The following is a 25,547-nucleotide window of genomic DNA, read 5'->3' on the forward strand; positions in this document are numbered from 1 at the left end:
TATAAAGTATTCTGTTGTGAGGAAAAAGAAAGCTGCTGGATAGTGCAGAATATGAAAATGGTCTACAACAAAGGGCAATGGGCTGCTGGGGTATCCATTTGAGAGAAGTCCTTTTATGATTAGGGTCAGTACCTTGGAGTACAGTTTCTTGGCACGTGATCCACACCACACCATGTAAAGAAAGACAATCCTGATGGACTGACATACAATTCTGGGATTAGCATGAGTTATTATGAATGTAATTTCTATGTGTGCAATCTCAACCATGCAAGTTGGGGTCATGTAAACTAGGGACATGTAAATGAGTGTAGTCCTAGCAGTTCAAAGGCTTCAGTCACTGGGTATCAGGAAGCTTCTCTGTGGTTACAGTATCATGTGCCTAGTAGTTCTGAGTTCCTGGACCACGTTGATGAAAATTCCTAAAGGGGATCAGCCTCCATTTTCTAGTCTCTTATTAACAACCTTCCATCCACAGAGCTATGTGAACACTTCCTATCCCACCTCAATCACTCACATCCCCTGCAGGGATACCACACTGCTCATCTGTGATGCATTCTTTCCCTGGGTGGGGGAGACATGTGTCAGCCAGGGGCATCCTATAAATGCAGGGCCTGCTCCACACTGCCAAACGCTGTGTGACTCCTCACCTTCGGTAAGTGAGCTCAGTTTCCCTAGGCAGGGGGCTGCTGGCCTGTTTCTTTTTCCCCTCCTCTGCCTGTCTTTCTTCCACACCATTCTACTGGATCCCCCTTCCCTTGCCTTGGCAGCTTTGTAGCTTCCTTCAACTTTGTGAACGTTTCTTGCTATAAAATTCTTCAATTTTGTTATTCTCTACATTGTCTAAAATGCATCTCACATACGTGTGTGACAGGATGGTACCCCACTGAATGGCACCCTGTCCTTCCTCTTATGGTGTATGTCCCTGCCTTTCTTGCCCGATAGAGGCCATAAAGGAGATCAAGGATGCTTGATAACCCATTCCTTTACATGCCCATTTGCTTCTCCAGGATTCCAATAGCCTGCAAGAAAGACAGCCCTCAATGTCACAGATGGAACAAGGCATGGAGACCATCATCAAAACCTTCCACCAACACGCTGGGAAAGAGGGAGACCCAGACACCCTGAGCAAGAAGGAATTCAAACAGCTGGTGAATAAGGACATGCCAAACTCCTTCAAGGTAAGGCCTGATTAGTGAGGGAGGAGGGTACAGCCTGCAACAGTCAGGAAGAAAATTCCAGCACCTTCCACACAGCACTGCAAGGGCTCAGTCATTGGAGGTGGACAAATGTAGACAGTAACAGTCAGGAACTGAGCACATGTAATGTGTGATGCACTATTGTGGGAAAACACATGTAGAGGAGAACCTGAAACCGATGATGTGATGATAACATTAAGAACACAGACAAAGCCAACATCCTGGGAATGTGGAGCAGGATAAAATAGAGTCCTAGGGTTGGTCCATGCCAGGTTCAACAGAGTAAAGCAGGGAAACCTCGCTCTTTGAGGTGGTGACATTTGAGCTTAGATGTTATCCCTGGTAATGAAGACACACAAGGACAGCTCTTGACTGGAAACTGAGGGACACTAAGCTTCAGGTGGGGACTCAGTAGACCTGAGGGTCTACGGTGGACAATGCATGAACCAAAAGCATGTGGAGAGCACCCAGCACGGCACTGGCATACAGAAAGCACTGTCAAGTATCAATAAATCCACCTGCTCAAAGATGCATAGTTGCTTCTAGGTACGGGGCTTCATTCAAAGGCCTTTGTGTTCTCTTTCCAAATCCAGGCAGGAAGGAAGCGAATAACATGTGCCATGGGTCCCAGTGTCAGTTGATTATAATGTGTAGCCTTGTAGACCAGTCAGCAGCCCTCTTAGAGTGCCTGTTAAAGTGGAGAAAAGCTACTGTGGGAGATATCAGGGACAAAGAGAGCTCCCCGAAGTGAGGACCTCAGGTGAACAAGGTGCTACTTCCAGGAAGACAGGGGGTACACAAGAGCCTCGCTAGACAAGTCTCCCCCACCCCACCCCCGTGTGATCCCTCCATTACTCTATCAACTCTCTCAACATGCATGGCCAAAGCACTGGAATAGAGCAGGATGCACTGGCCTCCAAGATGGGCTCATAGCGTTATGGGAGGGTACTTAGCCAAGATGTTCCAGCCAGTGGGTGGAAGAACTGAAGCTGGCTGGTGCTCTCTGCTACTCCTGGATCCTCCCACTTCATATAAGTTATCACAGCCTTTGAGGTAGGCAGAGCACCTACCATTATCTACCCCTTCAAGATCCAATAAGGCCTGTCTTCCTGAGTGCCTCCCCTCTAAGAAGAGGGAGGTGCAGATTCCTCCACATCAGATGTTAATGTGTATGACTTCCACAACCTATAAAAACTACCTTTCAGGAGACCAGATTCCTAAGATCCTCTTCACAGCAGACTTCATTATCACTTGTTCTAGTGAACAACAAAGAATATTTCTAGACCCACATATAGTTCTCTGACTTTTTCCGTTAACAGTCCTAGTGTCAAAGGTGGAGGTCTGTCTCAGGAACAAACTGGAAAGTGTTTAGCATATGTCCAGCATTTCCTCCATCATGAACACTCAGTCCATCAATTCTATGTTTGAATTTATTGCCTAGGTTTGCATTCTGATCACTCACAGTGCTTCCTAGTTTACTTCTGTGCCCACGACCAGCACTAATAGCCATCACTCTTCTACCCACAGAAAGAAAAGAAGGATGAAAAAGCCATGAACCGCATGATGTAGGATCTGGACAGAAATGAAGATGGTGCTGTGGATTTTGATGAATTTTTAACCCTGTTAGTTAAGGTATTGATTAAGGACCACAAGGAGATTCATAAGAATGAGTCCTCACGTGACTATGGCAATGGTCGCAGCCCTGGGCCAAGCCTCGGAGAGGGTGACCATCGCGACTGTCCTAACAAGTAATCAGAAGGCCAAGTCGGTACCTGCCCAAACAAAGCTATAGAGAATGCTGTATCATATATATCTTTGGTTGTAGAACTGTGGGATTGGGGAACAATAAAGTCTCTATGTAAGTGCCCTCCACAATGCTCCTGATTCCTGGACTGCTCTTGCTCATAGCTCAAGCCCCTCCCCTGCCATATCATCATAATGAAATAACCACTAGCAACTTGTCTGTCTGCTCTGAACTCCTAGGAGTTACCTGTGATAATGTGACCATCTTGTACTTCTGCCCTATATTTGAGTGGGAATTCCCATGATTAGCCTCTCCATGTGACCCTTGTCACTGCAGAAACAAAAGCAGCTGGTCTCCACTCAACATGCCAGCCATTTCCAACCCAACCAGCCCCAGCCCGTCTTCACTGATGACTGTCCACAAATTCTTCTAATAGAACCCCATTCCTATAAAGGTTTTCCTGAAATGGACTCAGGGCAATGCTATATAAAAGTTTTCCTGAAATGGACGCAGGGCAATGTGTGGAAGAATACTTGAACCCTAGCAGTAGAAACAACGGAGTATGAGTACCTAAAAACTTATTTAGGACTCAATACTGCCTTCTGTGTAAACTTACAATTGTAAGTTGTTAGAGTACAGTATCCTTATCTGTAAAGGAAGGTAGTGATGTTTTCCCTCTGATCAACCCTGCAGAACAGGGAATGGTGCTAACTGGGCAATATCTGTGAAGATCTTTGTAAACTGTGACTGCGGGGGGGCTCCCAAAGGAGGCTGGATTTGTTACATGGCCTCCTGTGCTTCCTTTGAGGAGCTTCTGGGGTGAGGGACCCTTAAGTCAGTGGCTCACAGCTGTCCCCACTTGTCACTGGAGAACCCTGGGTTTTGGTTGTCTTAAAGATGAGAGGTAGGAGAACTTTCTCTACGGTGTTCCCATTTTCCCCCAGTGCGGGGGGGGGGGGTCTAGGTTTTGAGGAGAGAGGATATCTAAACAATGGACACTTCCATGCCCAGAACACCAGAGGGCTCTTTGCTGGCCCAAACAACAGCCAAGGGCTTGGTTGGTTTCTTCCTCCTTACCTAGCAGTTCCCACCTTCAGCCTCCCAGCTCTGTCCCTCCTCTAACATCACCTCCTCCTAACTTTGTTCTCCCTAGTTTTAGACTCTAAAATTTTACCCTCTAAAATTTAGAGGGTACTCTTCCATGGGGTTGGAGCACTGAGGCTTTAGTTTCTCAAAAAGGAAGGAACAACAGGAATCTTCAACAAAGATCAATCACCAAGATACAGCTTTTAAGGCTGACTCTAAGTAGAGTCACTAAAGGAACTCATGAAACTAGAGCAGGGCTGAGAATACCAGGCTGTGAAGAAGTCCAGGTTCCTTCTCCTTGGTAAGTAGCCATATTGACTTAACTCCTTCCATGTGCAGTCTTCAAGAAGCCCAACCATCAGGGGCCAGAGGGATCTGTGGACCATGTCCCTGACATCAGGAATGTCATGTGAGTGGAGATGGGTCTGCTCCACTTCTCTGAGGGCTGTGGTGCCAGGTGTGTGTTAATTACTGTCCCCACTTTCTTCTCACACACTGGAATTCTGTCAAAGACATAAAATTATGATCTCAGGGAATAGTTCACTATGTGTCCTCATTAGAACCTCAGACCTGTCGCCATCATGTTCATTCATGATCCTTACCTCCCAAATATTACACTGCTTCCTTGAAAGTTCTTATTTATTTATTTATTTTTTATTTTTATAACCAAGTCAATTTAAGTGAAAACAAACATTTATAGACAATATTTGGGAATTTGGGCGTTGTTCTTTCCAAACTACTTCCTGTTGGTAAGGGGCGCTGTCATGGGAGATTGGAAGAAGATTCAGAAATCTTGGCTGTAGTCTGTCAGGCTGCTTTGTCCAGCTGTTTTGAATGTAGGATCACCTGGTAGTGTTTCAGGTGGTCTGCCTTGATCAAACCACATTAGTCTGGAAGGAATCCACATCTTTTCATTTTCTGTGGAAACAAAAATAGAAATCCTTTTCCCCAGTAACTTGTCCTTGAACTTAAATTTTGGAGTCAAAGCATTTTTTAAAAATTTATTATTTCACATATGGATCCCAGTTCCCTCTCCCTCCCTCCCTCTCTCCCTCCCTCCCTTCCTCCCTATCTCCCTCCCTCCCTCCTTCCCTCCCTTTTGCCCTCTCTGTCCTCTCACATGCACTCTAACCACCCTCTCATCCCCCCACTCCTATTCCATATGTAGGGGAATGTCATCCAGTAGGGGTCATGTAGGTCTGACAGGTCATGTGATGTAGGGACTAGGGCTTCTCTCCTGTCTCTAGATTAAGGCAGTTATCCCTCCATGGGGGATATGTTCGCAAAGTCCTTTTGTGCACCAGGGATACATCCTGGCTCCACTATCTGAGGTCCCTTAGACTGCTCAGTCCTTCTGGCTGAGACCCATATTCAGGGGGGCCTGAGTCAGTCCCATGCTGGCTTCCTAGCTATCAGTCTGGTGGCCTGTTAGCTCCTCCTTGTTCAGGTAAGCTGTCTTTATGTGTTTCTGCTGCCTGGTCTTGTCCTCTCCCTCTGCATCTGAGTTCTACTTCCACTCAGTGTTTATGTATGGGTGTTTGCTTCTGTTTCCAACAGGTATTAATTGAGGGCTCCATGGATAAGTTAGTTGTTGATCTCACTCTCCGGGAAGGGCATTTATGATAGCCTTTCCACGGAAGCTCAAATTGTTAGTTGGAAGCAGTCTTGTAGTTCTCTAGAGTTTTCTTTGTGTTCAATTTTATCTTCAAACCAATATTGGCTCCCTATTTTATGTTCTCTCTCTCTCTGTCTCTCTCTTTCTTTTTCCTGTCTTCTATTCCTAACCAGGCTAAATCTTCCTGGTCGCACATCTTTTCTTTCCTCCCCCTCGTTTTCTCCTACTTCTCTCTCCATTCGCTGCCCCCCCCCCCCGCACTTCCCCTGAGCTCTGGGAGACTTCTTCAGTTCTGTACCCATTTTTTAAATAGGGTTATTTGGTGTTTTGTTGACTAGCTTTTTGAGTTCTTTATATGTTTTGGAGATCAGCCCTTTGTTGGATATAGGATTGGTGAAAATCTTTTCCCAGTCTGTGGGCTGCCGTTTGGTCTTGTCCACTGTGTCCTTTGCCTTACAGAAGCTTCTAAGTTTGAAGAGGACCCATTTATTAATTGTTTCTCTCAGTGTCTGTGCCCCTGGAGTTATGTTCAGGAAGCGGTCTCCTATACCAATTTGTTCAAGGGTACCTCCTACTTTCTCTTCTAAGAGGTTCAATGTGGCTGGATGATGTCTTTGATCCCTTTGGACTTGAGTTTTGTGCATGGTGACAGACATGGGTCTATCTGCAGTCTTCTACACACCCTCATCCAATTGTGCCAGCACCATTTGCTGAAGATGCTGTCCTCGCCCCATTGTATAATTTTAGCTGTTTTGTCGAAAATCAGGTGTTCATAGGTGTGTGGGTTAATATCAGGATTTTCAATTCGATTCCATTGGTCTACCTGTCTATTTTTATGGCAAAACCAGGCTGTTTTCAGAACGATAGCTCTGTAGTAGAGCTTAAAGTCAGGAATGGTGATGCCTCCTGAAGTCCTTTTATTGTATAGGTTGTTTTGGCTATCCTGGGTCTTTTGTTTTTCCATATAAAGTTGATTATTATCCTTTCAAGGTCAGTGAAGAATTGTGGTGGAATTTTAATGGGGATTGCATTGAATCTGTAGATTGCTTTTGGCAAGATTGCCATTTTTACTATGTTTATCCTACCTATCCAAGAGCATGGGAGATCTTTCCATTTTCTGGTATCTTCTTTAATTTCTTTCTTTAGAGCCACAAAGTTCTTATTATGTAGGTCTTTTACTTGTTTGGTAAGCATTATACCAAGATACTTTATGTTGCTTGTGGCTATTGTAAAGAGTGATGTTTCTCTGATTTCTTTCTCTGTCTCTTTGTCGTCTGAAAAGAGTAGGGCTACTGAGTTTTTTGAGTTTATCTTGTATCCTGCTAGTTTGCTGAAGGTGTTTATCAGCTGTAGGAGTTCCCTGGTAGAGTTTATTGGGTTGCTTATGTAAACTATCATATCATCTGCAAATAGAGACAGCTTGACTTCTTCCTTTCCTATTTGAATCCCCTGATTTCCTTTTGTTGTCTTATAGCTTTAGCTAGAACTTCTAGTAAGATATTGAAGAGATATGGAGAGAGAGGGCAGCCTTGTCTTGTTCCTGATTTTAGAGGAATTGGCATAAGTTTCTCTCCATTCAGTTTGATGTTGGCAGTTGGTTTGCTGTATATTGCTCTTATTATGTTTAGGTATGTTCCTGTTATTCCTGACCTCTCCAAGACCTTTATCATGAAAGGGTGTTGAATTTTGTCAAAGGCTTTTTCTGCATCTAGGGGGATAATCATATCGTTTTTCTTTTTCTGTTTGTTTATATGGTGGATCACGTTGATAGATTTTCGTATGTTAAACCATCCCTGCATTCCAGGGATGAAGCCTACTTGGTCATGGTGGATGATTTCTCTGATGTTTTCTTGAATTCGTTTTGCCAGTGTTTTATTGAGTATTTTTGCATCAATGTTCATCAGGGATATTGGTCTGTAGTTTTCTTTCTTAGTTGTGTCTTTGTGAACCTTGGGTACCAAGGTCATTGTGGCCTCATAAAAAGAGTTTGGCAATGAACCTTCTGTTTCTGTTTTGTGGAACAGTTTGAGGAGTAGTGGTATTAGTTCTTCCTTGAATGTCTTGTAGAATTCTGCACTGAATCCATCTGGCCCTGAACTTTTTTTGGTTGGAAGGCTTTCGATGACTGCTTCTATTTCATTGTGGGTTATATAGGTCTGTTTAAGTTGTTTGTCTGTTCTTGATTTAATTTTGTTAAGTGATAGTTATCCAGAAATTTTTCCATTTCTTTTGAATTTTCAATTTTTGTGGAATACAGGTTTTCAAAGTATGATCTGAAAATTGTCTGGATTTCCTCTGTGTCTGTTGTTATGTTCTCCTTTTCGTTTCTGATTTTGTTAATTTGCATGTTCTCTCTCTGCTTTTTTGTTAGTTTGAATAAAGGTTTGTCTATCTTGTTGATTTTCTCAAAAAACCAACTCTTCGTTGCATTGATTTTTTGTATTGTTTTCCTGGTTTCTATTTTGTTGATTTCAGCCCTCAAGTTGATTATTTCCTGGCATCTACTCCTATGGGGTGAGTTTGCTTCTCTCTGTTCTAAGGCTTTCAGTTGCACTGTTAATTCTCTTATGTGACTATCCTCTATTTTCTTCATATGGGCACTTAGTGCAATGAATTTCCCTCATAGCACTGCTTTCAAGGTGTCCCATAAGTTCGGGTATGTTGTGTCCTCATTCTTATTAAATATTAGAAAGTCCTTAATTTCTTTCTTTATTTCTTCTTTGACCCAGGAGTGGTGCAATTGCATATTGTTCAGTTTCCATAAGTTTGCAGGTTTTCTGCTATTTGTGTTGTTGTTGAATTCCAATTTTAAATCATGGTGGTCCGATAAGATACAGGGGACTATTCCTATTCTCTTGTATCTGTTGAGATTTGTTATGTCACTAGTATGTGGTCGATTTTAGAGAAGGTTCCATGTGGAGCAGAGAAGAAGGTATATTCTTTTGTGTTTGGATGGAATGTTCTATAGATGTCTGTTAACCCCAGTTGAGACATAACTTCTGTTAGTTCTTTTGTTTCTTTGTTGAGTTTCTGATTTGTGGTCCTGTCTAGTGTTGAGAGTGGAGTATTGAAGTCTCCCACCATAAGTGTGTGAGGTTTTATATGAGCTTTGAGTTTTAGTAGTGTTTCTTTTACGAATGTGGGTGACTTTGTATTAGGGGCATAGATGTTCAGAACTGAGACTTTGTGTTGATGGATTTCTACTGCGATGAGTATGAAATGACCGTCTTAATCTCTTTTGACTAATTTTGGTTTGAAGTCTAACTTGTTAGATATTAGGATAGCTACGCCTGCTTGCTTCTTATTTCCATTTGATTGGAAAATGTGTTCCCAACCCTTTACCCTGAGGTAATGTCTATCTTTGAAGCTTAGATGTGTTTCTTGTATGCAGCAGAAGGATGGATTCTGTCTTTGTATCCATTCTGTTAGCCTGTGTCTTTTTATAGGTGAGTTAAGACCATTAATGTTGAGGATGAGTAAGGACCATTGATTGTTGATGCATGTTTGATTTAGGTTTGTTGTTGGCAGTGGTATTGTGAATATATATTTGTTCTGCTTTACCCTTGGTTTCTGGTGTAGTTGAATTATCTGTTGCCTACATTTTTGTGGGCGTAGTTACCTTCCTTTGGTTGGAGTTTTCCTTCCAATACTTTCTGTAGGGCTGGATTTGTAGATACGTATTGGGAAAATTTGGTTTTGTCATTAAATATCTTGTTTTCTCCATCTGTAGTGATTGAGAGTTTTGCTGGATATAGTAGCCTAGGCTGGCATCCGTGTTCTCTTAATACTTTTAGAACATCTGTCCAGGACCTTCTGGCCTTGAGGGTTTCCTTGGAGAAGTCAGGTGTAATTTTGATAGGTCTGCCTTTATATGTTACCTGTCCTTTTTCTTTCGCTGCTCTTAATATTCTTTCTTTACTCTGTATGCTAGGTGTTTTGATTATTATAGGTCGAGGGGTCTTTTTTCTTTGGTCCAGCCTATTTGGTGTTCGGTATGCTTCTTGTAGTTTTATGGGCATGTTCTTCTTCAGATTTGGAAAGTTTTCCTCGATGATTTCGTTGAATATGTTTTCGGCACCTTTGAGCTGGGCTTCCTCACCTTCCCCTATGCCTATTATTCTTAGGTTTGGCCTTTTCATGGTGTCCCACATTTCCTGGATGTTTTGTGTTAAGGATTTGTTGGATTTATGATTTTCTTTGGTCGATGAATCTATTTCTTCTAGTTTATCTTCTGTGCCTGAGATTCTGTCTTCCATCTCTTGAATTCTGTTGGTTATGCTTGTGTCCGTAGTTGCCGATTTTTTGCCCAGCTTTTCAATTTCCAGCATTCCTTCAGTTTGTGTTGCCTTTATTTTCTCTATTTCAGTTTTCAAGTCTTCAACTGTTTCCTTCACCTGGTTAATTGTTTTTTCCTGGCTTTCTGTACTTTCCTTAAGGAATTTGTTCATTTCTTCCACTTTTTTGTTTGTTTTTTCCTCCATTTCTTTAAGGGATTTTCTCACATCTTCTTTGAGGGCCTCTATCATTTTTATGATGGTAATTTTTAAGTCGTACCCTTCTGCTTCCTCTGTTTTGTTGTTGTGTTCCATTCTAGTTGGTGTAGTTTCCCTAGATTCTGGTGGTGTCATGCTTGTCTTTCTGTTGTTAGGTGTTCTCTTGTATTGCCTTCTTCCCATAGCTTCTTCCAGTAGGTGTTGGTGGGGTATCCCCCTCTCTCTATGGTACTTCCCCGATGGGCTTATGTGGGTCTGAGATTCAATATCTGTAGCTCTGTGTGGTCCAAGCTCTCTAGGAGGTTTCTCTGCAGACAGGGATCCAGGGATGGGGTCAAGGATGAGGATCCAGAAGAAGATGCCAGCAGGTACTCACAGTGGTCTTCTGGCCAATAGCTCTGGCCAATAGCTGGCGGAAGAGGACAAGGGCTGAGCTGGAACTTGAGAAGGATTTGCAGGATAGTCGGATCTCACTGGAAACTGGCGCTCTCCAGCTGAGACCTCGTTCTTTGGCAGAGGCCAGGATTTGTGGGTCAGGGATCTTGCCTATGTATATTTTTAAATACACTGGAATCCATTTGGAGCCTCCCCCCATCTGGATCTGTCTTTACTGAACATCTTTATTGTTCTTTCATCTCATGAGATAAATCTTTAATGGCTGTGTCAGCTACCAGCAGTGCTCAGCCTAGTGAACTGTACCAGCACATGGCAGTTGGCGGCTGACTCCATCCTCTGGCAGCTGCTGTGAGATGCACCTGTATACTGCAGCCAGCATGAGGGACATGAGACTAGTAAGCTGAATTTGGCTCTGTTTTTTGTGTGCTTAGAATCTTTTGTAAGTTTTCTCAGATTTTATGTGGATATAGGTGTCAAATGTTTGGGCACCATTTGTAAGAGGAGTTTTTCGTTGGGACCAGGTCAGCTCAGTTATGCCAGCAGCTCCCAAATAGCCACATAGAGACTTATTATTAATTGGAAATGCTCATATGATAGCTTTGGCTTGTTTTTAGCTAGCTCTTATAATGTAAATTAACCCATTTCTATTAGTTGATATGCTGCCCCATGGCTTGTTCACCTCATGTATGTACTTTCCATCCTGCTCTGTGTCTCATGGTGTCTCTTCTGACTCTGCCCTCTTTCTACCCAGCATTCTCTCTGCCATAAAATACTGCCTAGCTATTGGACAATTGGCTTTTTATTAACAATGAGAACAACATGTCTTTACAATGTACAGAAGGATTATTCCGCAGCAAGGGTATTGTTGGATATTTCTAGACTTACTAATTATCTGACCTCCTTCTGTAAAACATAGTCCTAGCTCTGATTTTGGATGGCTGTCAGGAGCAAATTGGAAAGAGTTAGCATGTGCTTAGTGTCTGTTTGATTGTGAGCACTCAGGTTTTCACTTTTATTCTTAAAAGAGACCTGGACCAGCTTTCCTATGCATTTGACCTTTGGTCACTCCATGTGCTCCCTGATCCTCATCCCTGGACATGGTCAATGCTAACAGCCATCTCTCCTCAACTCACAGGAGAAAAATGATGGGAATGTTAGGGATAACATCAGAAAGGATGGGGACACAAATCAGGAGAAAGGTCTGAGCTTTGAGGACTTTGGGTCCTGATTGGAAGAATGGGGCACAAATACTATGGGAAGTTCCACAGCAATGCTCTCTAACTTCAGTATAGTCCCAGCAATAATCAAGGCCTTCAGGAGGGTAGACATAGCCATGGCCACATCCACTAAGCAGAAGTTCAAGCCACCTTGCACATGCCTGCCCAGTGCTACAGGGAATGTATTGTCATAGGCCTTGGATATGGACCTGGGGGTCACGGGAAATAAGTCTATCTTCACAACAGTATTCTCAGTGCTGCTGATGTCTCTTTCTGGACTTGTCTCAGACATCTGAGCATCAGATGGAGTGCTCTGCACTCTTCCACAGTAGTTTAAGCAACCTACTTGATCACATGAAGTGGTCAACAGCAATGTGTGGGTCTGTTTTTAGGTACTTTTGCTTATCTCCCTAACCATGTCACATTTATGATATCAGTCCTGACTACCCTGTCCAAGTCTCCCTTCTAGCCTGCCAGAGTGTCCTTATCATTGCAGAAATCCAGTGTATCAAGTCTCCTCCCATCAACCCACCAGCGCTTTTCACCATGCCATGATCCACTCCACCCATCACCATTAATGCACTTATCTCTCTTCTATTGAATTGTTTACCTCTAGCAGTCTTTCTGAAAAGAAGCCATGTCCAAAGAGGAATGCTGGAGCTCCAGTAGTGGGAACAGTGACAAAAGTGATATTAGCACCAACAAATCAGTTTCTGAGTCCATGTTTCCTAGATTTGGATCACTTGTTACATTCTTGGGTTACTGGACGGTGGCATCCTTATCTGTGAGGTAAAAGTTGTGATGCTTCCCCACCACTGCAGAGCAGTTGGAAGTAGGAGTGCATCTGCTGGGGTAACATCATGAGCTGCTGTGCTGGCTCACATGGAAGGCTGCAGTGCAGTTGGTTCAAACCTTCTGTGACTCCTTTCAGAAATGCCCAGAGCAAAGAGCACTTAGGGAAGTAGCTTAGAGTGACATCTCCTCCCAACCTCTGTAGTACTGTGGACTTGGGTTGAGTCCTTCTTAAAACTTTTCTTTGACTTTGGGAGCACATTCCCCATGGAGGGATACTCCCTTAACCTAGAGGCAGGAAGGAGGGCCTAGACCCTATTCCAAATGACTTGAAATATTTTGTTGACCCTCCTGGAAGGCACCACCTTCCCTGTGGAGTGGGGGGATGGGAGGATGGGAGGATGGTCAGGCAGCATGGGAAGGAGGGAGAGAGGGAGGGAAAGAAGGAGGGAGGAAGGGAGGGAGGAAGAGGAAACTGGGATCTATATGTAAAATAAGAAAAAAATAAATAATTGCAAAAAACAAAACAAAAAACAACTTTCATTTCCTCACAAAAGAGAAAGCAGTGTCAATGAAGTCCAATCAATTGAAAAAGAAAAGGAAACATTCAAGAACTCTTTATTTCTTTTCCCTTTTTTTTAAAGAAAAAAAAATTTGAAACAAGCTTGTTTTACACATCAATCCCAGTTCCCTTTCCCTCCCCTCCTCCCCTGACCCCCCCATACTCCCTATCTCATCCCCTTTCTGCCCCCCCCAGGGAGGGTGAAGCCTTTCATGGGGGATCTTCAATGTCTGTCATATCATTTGGAGCAGAAGTAGACAAGAAGCCTGGGCACCATCTTCATGTGGTCCCAGGATACCAACAGCGAGAGGGGTCAGCATCCCAAGTGGGCATTGACAGCATGACCCTGCTCACTCTGTAAAAGAGATACCCAAGACTGCATGGCACCCTGTCTGCCTCCCAAAGGCCAGCACTCGGCTCAGAAATCTCAGGGTCACCTACACACTCGGGTGCTCTATAGATGTGATGAAGGTGATGCCCATGTCTAGCCAGCCTTCTCAACAATCACCCCAACCAGAAGGAACTCCTGGTCCCTTGTGGGAGCTCTTGGATGGTGGCAGACCTTCCACAGTTGACAAATGTAACAATTTCTAATTCATATGAAACAGTTATGGGTGAACTCTATTGACATTCTCATTTCTAGTACTATATTTTTGAGGTAAACCTTCACACAATCCCTAGAATAAAATCTCCTGAGCCTCATTTTCATAGCTGAGAGCACTTGGACTCAGACAGACTGGGTGACAAGGGGAGGCAGGTTGGGCTTCATTCCCTTCACTGTGCTTCTGGAAGTATGTGACACATTTGACTCAGCTCCTTATTCTTCAAAGACTCCTGAACAGTGCTGAGTTTACTCATTCACTAACAAAAATGTGGATAACAACCAGCTGTTTACAATAACCAGTCACATTCTATGGTTCAGGTCTTAGTTAAGACTCCTCACACTATTCATTAGCCTCAAAGTGACCCGTGAGAACTTATGTTCAAAATTTTGTCACATTCATGAAATTCCCCCACTGCTTAGGGACAGAGACTATCCCTCCTACCTACAAGACCTGTCAAACTCCAGATCCTCCACTTGGAACCCTAATTCTGGATTAGTCTCTGATGGTGGAGATTCCCAACCTGGCACCATTGGATAAAGCATAGCTCCCCAGTCAGGAATCTTGTCAGCTTGCTCAGGCAGTAATAAACAGCTTATTCATGGGCAGTGTGAAATATGAACTCCATGTGCTGACTTCCAAATCATCAGTTTTCCTTAGTTGAGAAACTCTACAGGGATTATTGAGGCATTATGGGATAGATATCACCCTTCTAAGTTTTGACATATAGGCATTTCCAGATGAAACAGTTAGTGCCACAGCTTGAACTTTGAGCCCATAGAAACTTCCTGGATTAGCATGAGACACTTCTTATTAAATAACATACTCGATCTCATGCATTCAGGAAAACTATGGCCCTCACACCCAACAAATATGAGTCCTTCATAATGGGGCAGGTACTTGGTAAAATAAGTATATAGAAAGTATTCCATTTCTTCATCAACTAGCTTGCCCAAGAAGGAAGCCCTGCGAGCTGATCTCCTTAAATCAAGGTCATCAAATAAAGCAAGGTCAATAAAGCAAGCTGCCTCCTGAAAACCTCTAGAACCCATGCAGGTCTGGTCAATAGGATGTTTGGATCTTGATGATGCTTCCACAAATATGTGTGATCATGACATAAGCCATGCCCCAGTCTTATCAAACTATATACTTGAGCTCTGAAAGATGAAAACAGGTCTGGTCTTGCACACTGCTGAACTGAAGGCATTTCCTTCTCACCCTACCTTCAAATGCCAAGCTGCCAAGACTCCTGCTATGTATCTTGTACACACAAATAAATGTCTGTGCAGTAGAAAAATGAGACTAAACAGTTCCAAAGCCTGACAGAAATGCAAGAAATTATGCAGTAGTTAAGTCCTAAGCCAACAGACAAAGGAGTGCTAATACCCAGTTCAGAAAAATTGAAAGGATTTTTTTCTTCTTTGGAATACAGCTTAAGGAGAAAGTATACCAGGAGCTTTCTCCACACTTTAACCTGATGGAGTGTTTGTCTTTGAGGGGAGAGTGCATGTGGAGAACAAACAGAACCCTCTTTAGAAATACCTGAGGTTCCTCTGCTTTCCCAGCAAAGGAGGTCAGAACGCAGTCCCTTCTCCCTCTATCAGCCGTGGCCTCCAGGCATTGCCCCTTCTCCAAACATAATGAAAACTATATGACCATATAACTAAATATATGCATCTTAATTAACTATATCTAACCCCCCAAAGAAGGCATCAAAATAGATAGTCAGAGGAATATTGGAAAAATACGAAAAGATCTAACAGAATTTTCTTTTCTTTCTTTCTTTCTTTCTTTTTTTTTTTTTTTTTTTTTTTTTTTTTGCATTTTAGTTCTACTAGATCATAGAGATCTGGTCTGCTCTGTAGGCCTGTAGTACCTGGATAGGCATCTCTTTCATCAGTTTAGGAAACTTTTCTTCTGTAATTGTATTGAAAATATTCTCTGTACCCTTTGTGTCTTAGTCTTCTCCTTCTATGACCATAATTCAAAGGTTTGTGGGTATTTGTTTGTTTGAGATGTGCCTAAACTCTCCCGTATTTTGATTGTGTTTCCTTTTTTAGACTCAATTTCTCTACCTCATCTTCTAGCCTGAAATACTGTTTGCCATATGACTCACCCCATTGAGGAGGCTCTCCACTGGGGTTTTTAATTTGTGCATTACATTTTTCACTTCTAGCATTATTTTAGTTTGAGTTTTTGTCAGTGTTGACCCACCCTAGTCAGTGAGGCTAAGTCTTTGCAGATTGAAGGAAATGCCAAAGATCTACATGAGATTGCCTTTCCCACAGAAATAATGTGGACATGCATTCCCTTCATGTCCTCTCTTTCAAGACCATTTGCTTTCATAGCTTTTGAAGTTCCTTCCAAGGCCAACATGTAAGAAGAACATTCTACACTCTGTTTCATCCACAGTTCACAACCTTTTTATACAGGCTCCGAAAAGTATCCCTTTTTGTTTTGCAGAATGTCAGAGAACAAAACATAATGTATGCACAACTTGAATTAACTTTAGCACCCAATTTTGTATACTTTGGACAATGTTTGGAATGCACACAATTACTAATAATAGTAACAGGGAAGGACCAAACAAAAGGCACAATCCATGCAAACCATTGTGACAGATACATATGGTACAAAACTTTTATCTAATTCTTAGTATACAAAATCTAACTGACCTTGTGTGTTATGTGAGAACGCCGAAATATTAAAACAGAACTCGCTGGGAAATTGTGGTCTTTTTATTAGTAAATAATCAATTGCTGCTCAAGTTTGGAGGGTTGAGCCTTTCACTTCACCCAGTCTCTGATTTATCTCTATCAGTATGGTGGCATTAACATTAGTAGTTTTGCTGAAAACACATGTGATTTTCCATGTCTCCTCTCATCCCTGCCACCATTGCGGGTATAGGGGGGAGGGATGCTGCAGCAAAGGCAATGGCGGTCAGATCCAACACATGAAAGTTATCATCACCATCAGCAGGGAGAGCTTCTGTTGATAGCATGCAATCACTGATACCTTAAGACACCTTTGGCAGGCAAAGTTCCCAAACCAGACAATTGCAGGCACAATTTGGAGATGCCAAGTCAGTGTTATTTCATCTGGACTATAGTGGCATTCTGCTGTTTTTCCCCTCATCTATTTGACTATAAATTATTATATTGTTTCTTGCCCATTTTGTGAGGCCTGTAGTATCATTGGGATAGTTGTAGTAACACTCTAAAATAGCAGGATTTCTCCAGATTGGCCCTTAGCATGAATTAGGGTCATCATCATCTGGAATAAGGACAAAGGGTGAGTATGTGTTGTGACTGACAGAGGATTTGCTCAGCTTCCTATAAAGTTTCTTCCAAGGGATCTTAATTTGAAAAGTACATTTCATATCATATTTTCATTTTGTGTCTAGGAAACCAAAAGGTGTTTCCTGTTTCTGAGATGACATGAACAAATACTTCCCCTCAAAATTAACATTTTCCTTTTCCCAGTCTTGAGGGCCATGAGCAGACCTCCAAACAGGTGTTCTCAATGACATTGACTTCTTCCAGTTACTAGAACAGCAATTGCTGTTGGATAAAAGCCATTAATTAGTAATTTAGATTCAAAATTTAATGTGCATGATACTCTGGATCAGTTGTTCTCAACCTTCCCAATGCTGTGGCCCCTTAATAAAACAACTCTTCATGTTTTGGTGACCCCCAACCATAAAATTATCTTATTGCTGCTTCATAACTGCAATTTTGCTAATTTTATGAATTGTAATATATTTTATATCTGATATGCAGGATACCTAATGTGCAATCCCCAATGAGGTCAGGACCCACGGGTTGAGAAATGCTGCTCTAGTTAATCATAGCTGCATTGTCCTATAGTCTAAGCCTTCTATTCCCCCTTTCTGTTTTTGTAAATAGCACTTAATGCTTGTCTTGTAGAGTTACATGGTGTGGTGCTTTGAATAAGATTGCCATCATAAGCTTATATATTAGCTTTATATTAATAGTTTATATATTATCTATATATTCTAATGTTAGAATGCTTGGTTATCAGGGAGTAGTACTACTTGAGAGGAACTAGGAGGTATGGCCTTGTTGGAGTAAATATGGCAAGGAGATTGGGTGGGAACCAAGAGACAGCTCAGGTATGATGACTTAGTTATAAATCAATTCTGAGTTTGTTGCAATAAAGCAAAAATTCTTCACTGTGGATGACACCCCTACCCCCACCTCCTTTTAACAAGATTTGACAGGGCAATTAAAAATCTACGTGGATTATGTGGCTAAAACACGGAACTATTTAAGGCAGCAGTTCTCAACCTGTGTGTTGTGACCTCTTTGGGGCTCAACTGAATCTTTAGCAGGGATCGACTAAGACTATCAGAAAATAGAGATGCTTCTACTTTGATTCATAACCATAGCAAAATTACAGTTATGAAGTAGCAATGCAAATAGTTTTATGGTTGGGGGATCACCATGTCATAAGGAATGGTATTAAAGGGTGGCTGTGTTAGGGAGGTGGAGAACCCTGCTTTAAGGGAATCTATGCCTCGGGCTGATCTCAGTGATAATGGTTGTCCAGACTCTCCCTTTTGATAATGCCAGTTCAGATTATCAGATGGTTATAGCTGGCTACAAGCTACACAGGGATGTTGGTAAGATTATTTCAGAGCTTGCAGAGATGTGGCCTCCCTCCCTTATAATGCTACTGTCTTAGCTGCCTCCCTCAACAAAAAGAGAAAATAAGTGAAATGCTTTAGTTGTGACAAAATGAGTCACATAAAAAGGAATTGAAAAAATTTAAAAGGGACAGAAAAAAAAGTTTGTGACGTGAAATAGGCACCTGTATTAAGCCCCATTTGCAGAAAAGGAAGGTGTTTGGCTAATCAGAGTTGGTCTAAATGTGATAAACTTGGCGAACTGATTAGAGAAACTCAGCAATGGCCCTCTCCCAGGGCCTTGGCCAACAAAGCTGGGAAATCAACAGAATTAAAATGGGGACATCTTTTGGCGACTCCTGGCAATGTGACTGCTGATTTAAAGGTGAAATAAGTTTATTTTTAAATTCCCAATCAAAGTGTTTAAATTTTACAAACTGGCATAGTTTACCCTTTCCCAGAATGTCCTAAAGAAAACCTATTGGGAAGAAGCAATTGAACTCTTTTTTCCCCCCTTCCTTTTTATTTATTTATTTTTTCATTTTACATACTAATCCCAGTTTTCCCTCTCTCCCCTTATTCCCCCACCCCCTCCCCCACCTCACCTCCCATCTTACTCAGAGTAAGTAAGTAAGTCTGGTATACCAAGTTGAGGCAAGACCCTCCTCCCACATGCATCCAGGCTGGGCAAGGTATCCTACCAAAGGGAATGGGTTTCAAAAAGGGAGTTCATGCACCCAGGATAAGTCCACATTTGACTGCAGTTGGACTCTTAAAGGGTTAAAAGTTCATCCGAAAGGTATTGATTCAGATAAGACAGGGCAGCTTGCTGTCATGGCATATGTAGAAAAAGTTTGCCATCTGCAGGCTGGAGAAAGAACTTGCCTTATGTAATTTCTATCTCCACATTATTCTTCCAGACTGGTGTCTTTGTCAGTACTAACACCCAGATCAGGCATAACGAATTAATTACTGAACAGAGACCTGAATGTATGATGTGGATAAGGGAACATTAATTCTTGGGTTTACTGAATACTGGCACTGACACATCTGTCTATCATTGCCTTAAAACTCTGAGCTACCAATTGGGACAAGGTGGAGAAACCAATTCAGGTCTCTGATATAGGGACTACTTCTCAAATATGGCAGAGCTTGGAATCTCCTAGATGCCTTGGATTGGAAAAACAATGAGCTGTTTTAACGCCTTTGACATTTGATGTGGTCAGAAACTTGGGATGAAATCTGATTCAACAATGGAGAACTAGGCACAGAGTAAATAATGGGAAGAGCCTTTCTGATGGGGCCATTGGTCCAGGACGTCCAACTCCCTCATGCCTTAAACCCTGGCATCACTGCTAGGGGATGCCTGAGGCAGATTCTCAGAGTCCCCAGTGGCCTTCCTCCTTAACTAAGCACTCACTGCATTAGTCTCTTCCATACATTCTCATTCTTATATTCTGGTCATGGCCTAGACCCTGACCCCTGTTCCCCAATCTTGTCATCTTTCACTCTGTCCAAAATGCATATCTGATTCAGGTCTCTCTAGCTGAATATTCTTCCTTGTGGGAAAACTTTTGAGCTCACATGAATGACACAATTAAGCTTCCATTATACAATCAGTCCACTATGGAAAATGACATATACATAAATTTCAGGTACTTGAAATATGTCCTGATTCAAATTAAAATACTGATAGCCAAGGCTATGCCTATGTGTGTCTCCAGACATGTCCTTGAAATGGAATAATGATGGCGTCCGATGGCCAGTCAGCATAACCTACTTTTCTATGTCAGGATGTTTTGAATATAAACATAAGAGACTTTATGATTGGATGTGACTAAGATGAACGAACCAATCACACTTATAATTCAGAGCATTCATAATGTCTTGAACAAAAACAGAAAGTTGTGGTAATGATTTGATATTACACTTCTTCATACATTAACTTTTTGATTACTTGTATGTAATCTTCCTTTAACTCCAATCTACTTGTGAATATAAGAATGTTCCTTTTCTCCCTAGAACATACATGGTTTTAATTTAATTTTCAGTTGTTAGAATAAATCTCCCTGAATCAGGGCATAGCTGTAATCAGGGTAGCAGCAATTATTTGCCCAGGATAGCTTGCGGGGAAGCTTTAATGTGATGTTGCAACCATGTCCCATTGGAGAAGAATTGCTGGATTATAACATTGCTCAACATGCTACATTGCATAAAACAATGTTATCAATAATTATTTTCCTCCTGTGTTCTGAGGCTATATAGATTCTTATGTGTGAGGTGAGAAAACTCCTGTGCACACAGCACATAATAAGATATTCTTACATACTAGCACACTTCCCTAGCCTGTTGACAACTGTCAAGAAGCTGGCCTGTAAAAATGTCTTTGGGAAGTATTACATACCAGCATGAAAATGTCACAATGAAATCTGTTATACTTTACAAATAATGTATGTTAATGAAAAGCAAAATTGCTTTAAAGAAAAAGAATATATTCAATGACAGATTTCACTTTCAGTTTATCTTGGTAAACTTGATTGTCATTATCCCTCTGGAAAATTGTTTCCATATTTAAAACATACTCAATGGATTCCCATCTAAACTTGTTTTTTCCCTTATTATTAATGCTTGTACTTATTTACAGATGGGACAAAAGGTTACAAAGCTGCTTACATGAGACCTAATCATGCTGTTTTTTTTTTGTACTAATTATTGCTCAGCCAAACACTATGAATTAGATAAAGTCATAAAAGGCCCCAGAGCCTCATCCTTTTACAGTGAACATTGTCACTGATTCTACCTTTACATCCATTATCACCACCCTATACTAGAAACAGCTAATACTGAAACTGATAAAGTTATTCATGATCTTTCCCAAGGCTCAGTAAATAATCCACTCCAAGTTTTTGCAGTTTGGCATCATCCCCATGTATGCCAATTTGGGATTGTCTGAGCTCTTGGTGTAGGTTTTTTTTTTTTAATCTTTTCTTTTTGGGGGCCTGTCAACCAGCTCCCAAATAAATACACACACCAACTTATTCTTACTTATGAATACCCAGCCTTAGTTTGGCTTGTTTCTGTCTAGCTTTTCTTAAATTATCCCCTGTGCTTTAATTTTCTCTATTCTATATTCCTTTCTTTCCTTCTTACTTCATGATTTGCTGTGTAGCTGGGTGGCTAGCACCTGATGTCCTCCCTCCTCCTTTTCTTGTTCTTTTATCTTCTCTTCCAAGATTTCTCCTCCTATTCATTTTCTGTGCCCACTAGTCCTGCCTAATTATCTCTCTTGCCTAGCTATTTAATAGCTGTCCAGCTTTTTGTTAGGCCAGTCAGGTGTTTTAGACAGGCAAAGTACCACAGCTTCACAGTTTAACAAATGAAACATAAAAGGATGCAATGCATGTTTGCATCATTAAACAAATATTCCATAGCATAAATAAATATAACATACCTTAAAATACTATTCCACAACAGCTTGGCTCACATGAATATAGATTCTAGTTACCCTCTGTCTCTACATATACCTGTCTTAAAGTCTACTGACTGTCACATTCCAACTCACAATCCCGCTCAATTTCTACAAGCAAAATTTCACCTACCCAAGAATCAGGAAAAAATCCATAGTTTTTCAATATACCAATTGTTCCAAATTGGACACTAGACCACTTTCCTCAGAGATTAGTCTCTGATGGACAGAACTAAGTTATCTCTGGTAAATGAATAATACTATAATCTGAAATCTGGTAAGCAAAAGTATGTCCATGTCTCTGTAGATACTTTCTCAAATATGACAAGGTCAACAGCTCAACCTGGAAAGTGTGGTATTCATGTCATATCACCCAAGAGTGTTTTGACTCTATGAGCATTCCTAAGAAAATCAACAATGATAATGGCCCTGCCTCATAGTTCATAGGTTTTTTTTTTTTTAAATGCTTTTGTGTTGCGCACAAAATTGGGACACTATGTGACTCTAGAGGACAAGCCATTGTAGAACACAAACACTGCACCATGAAGCTGTATTTATGAAAAGGGGAGGAGAGCGATACAGGTGTTAGACCATAGAACACTGAACCGATGATCATTGCTATGGTGCTATACACATCAAGGTTTGAATTATTATAGAGCAATAACATTTCTCTAATAGAGAATTGATATTCTAATAACTCATTGCTAACTCCTGTTTGATGGTCTGCTCTTGGTTCTCAAGATTGGGTGAAGGGACATGTTAAGGTGGGGGTAAAATTTTTGTTTGTGTCATTTCGGAAGCAGGACACCTTTTGGTTCCCATGGCACAGAATGAAAATCTGATATGATCCAAGCCTTAGCCTGTCTTGGAAGCTTAATGTTTGAATCTGGAGAGAGAGAGGAAGATGCTACCAGTTCAGTATGCCTGTTTTCATCTTTCAGAGCTCAGGTGTATAGTTTGACAAGACTGGGTGGGGCATGGCTTGTGTCATGATCACACATATTTGTGGAAGCATCGTCAAGATTCAAACATCCTGTTGACCAGGACCTCCATGGATTCTAGGGGTTTTCAGGAGGAAGCTTGCTTTATTGACCTTGCTTTATTTGTTGACCTTGATTTAAGGAGGTTAGTTGGCAGGGCAAACTGGTCCTTCCTTGCCTCTCATTTGGTTGATGAAGAAATTGAATACATCCTACATACTTATTTAACTAGTGCCTGCCCCATTACGAAGGACTCGTATTTGTTAGGTGTGAGGGGCATAGTTTTCCTGAATGTGTGAGATCTAGTATGTTATTTGATAAGAAGTGCCATGTACTGATCCACAGGCTCAAATTTTAAGCTGTGAGTTGCTGAAATTTTCCATCTGGAAATGCCTACGTATCAAAATTCAGGAGGGTGGTGTCTAGCTCATAATACCTCAATAAACCCTGCAGAGTTTCTCAACTGGGGAAAACTGATGAAATGGTTGGCAGCAACAGGGAGTTCATAATTTATACTGGTCATGAGTAAGCAGGCCACTTCTGCTTATAAATGTTGGCAAGAATTCTAGATCTGGAGATCTTGAGAGATCCTGTGCCTCATCCCTTGTCTCCATGTTGGAAATCTCTACTACCAGAGACTAAGCCAGAATTAGGATTCTCTAGAATCTGGCAAGTGGCAAGTCTAGTAGGTAGGAGGGATAGTCTCTGCCCCTAGGCAAAGGGGGAACTTCATGATTGTGACTTAAACGTATGGATGTAAATTCTCATAGGTCACTTTGAGGCTTAATGAAAGGTTTGAGGAGTCCTCACAGAAGACTTGGGAACTGGATGTGACCAGTGAGGGGGAAAGCTGATTGTTATCCACATTTCTGTTTGAGAAAAGATGGACTCAGAATTCTGTCAGGATCTTTGAAACGTAAGGAACTGAGTTGGATGTGCCACATACTTCTGACAGAACTACAGTGAAGGGAAATGAAGCTCAACCTGCCTCCCCTTGTCACTCAATCTGTCTAATGTAGTGGCCATGCTACAATCTGTTCCACTAATCGGGGGAAGGCATAGAGTAAAGTAAGGGACAAGACAGCAGGTCATTCATTCAACAGGAATGCCGGAATGCCGAATGCTGTTTATTGAGGGGAAGGAGAGGGTTTATATACTGACTCACAGCTCAGTGGAAAACAACCTAGGCTCCTTTTTTCCCCAGAAGTTTTTAGGCTTAGCTCCTCCCCAGCAGATGTGTGTTAGCAAAACTGGAAGAGTGCCAACAACAACTCTGGGGGTAAGATGTTCCAGCCAACAGCTTCAGGCTTGCTCAAGGTGCCTCAGGGGACCATGAAGGGACCTATAATCTAAGCCTCAGTACTCTCAACTATACACATTAGACTCAGGATATTTATCTTCCAGGGACTATATGAAGGCTAGCCACAAAAGTGTAGTACCAGAAATGAAAATGTCTATAGAGTTCACCCATAACTGTTTCATATGAATTAGAAATTGTTACATTTGATGGAAGGCCTACTACCAGCCCAGAGTGCCTACAAGGGACCAGGAGTTCCTTCTGGTTGTAGGAGGTAGTTGTGGAGAGGGCTAGCTAGACATGGGCATCACCTTCTTCACATCTATAGAGCACCTGAGTGTATAGGTGACCCTGAGATTTCTGAGCCAGGTGCTGGCCCTTGGGAGGCAGACAGGGTACCATGCAGTCTTGGGTATCTCTTTTACAGAGGGAGCAGGGTCATGTTGTCAATGCCCACTTGGGATGCTGACCCCTCACCCTGTTGGTATCCTGGGACCACATGAAGATGGTGCCCAGGCTTCTTGTCTTAACTGCTCTGAGCCTCCTGGCATGGGGTAAATTTCCTTTACTTTTAGATGAAATACTTTATAAGTGACAACTGCCCTTACCTTGAGTAAATAGACATGCTTCCAGAATTTTCTTTGCTAGAGGCTAGTGTAGCTTTGCCATTTGATTCCCCACTGCAGCAGGAGTCACAGTGGTGTAAGCTCACTGATATGGATGATGGGAACCGAACTTGGTATCTTGAGTCCTCTAAAAGAGCAGTTGGTGCTCTTCCCCATGAACCATTTCAAACATCCATTGAGTCTAGTAGCTCTTAAGCACTGGGTGTGTTTCCATGTTGTTTGATACACATACTTGCTTTTCTCCTCCCTGTGCCCTTTAGATAGCCATGTTAATGGGATTACATGGAATTGTTGTTGGGGAAATGCACAGGTCAGGGAATGCATGACTGAATGACCCTTTCACTTTGTGAGTGGCTACACTGGAGCCTGATAAAGTGACTTGCTCAAGTGAGGCAGTGAGTTGGGATCTGTCTCCCTGTGGCCTGGTTCTGCTTTGTACTTGTGATGCGATGCTCATCTGCTATTGGCTCTGGGTTGATGATTTTGGCTCTGAGACTGTGGCCTTGTTCTATATTTCATCCTTTTCAGGATCATCAGCTAGTCCTTGTTCCTCTTACACCTCAGGCATGCCATCTGAACAGATATTTGGGCTCCTGTCCTTGGCAATCTCTCCTGATCCCTGTATATTTGAGCTTCATTGTCAGGGACACAAGTGTTCAAAGGACAGAATCCCAGTATCTATTAAGTTACCCTGGGCGATTTTGTCAGATAGACACAGAGCAACTTCCCCCAAGAAGGAAATGTCTTTTTCAAGTTTGTCTAAAGTGTTTAAGAAGCTGCAGAGTGCGGTGAACTAAAACTCATTATCAAGCTTCAGGGGGTCTGGTCAG

General features: G+C 41.9%; 1 protein-coding gene across 1 annotated transcript in view; it reads left to right on the forward strand.

Annotated features, from left to right (window-relative positions):
- Positions 1–2,880: 2,880 nt before the first annotated feature.
- Positions 2,881–25,547, forward strand: part of LOC127232932 (peptidoglycan recognition protein 3) — a 40,336-nt gene continuing 17,669 nt past the window's right edge. The window contains exon 1 of the mRNA XM_051199254.1: positions 2,881–2,964. Within this exon, the coding sequence (XP_051055211.1) occupies positions 2,881–2,964 (84 nt within the window). The remainder of the gene's footprint in view (positions 2,965–25,547) is intronic.

This window comes from Phodopus roborovskii, unplaced genomic scaffold, assembly GCF_943737965.1.
Source record: "Phodopus roborovskii unplaced genomic scaffold, PHOROB, whole genome shotgun sequence".
Lineage (NCBI taxonomy): Eukaryota > Metazoa > Chordata > Mammalia > Rodentia > Cricetidae > Phodopus > Phodopus roborovskii.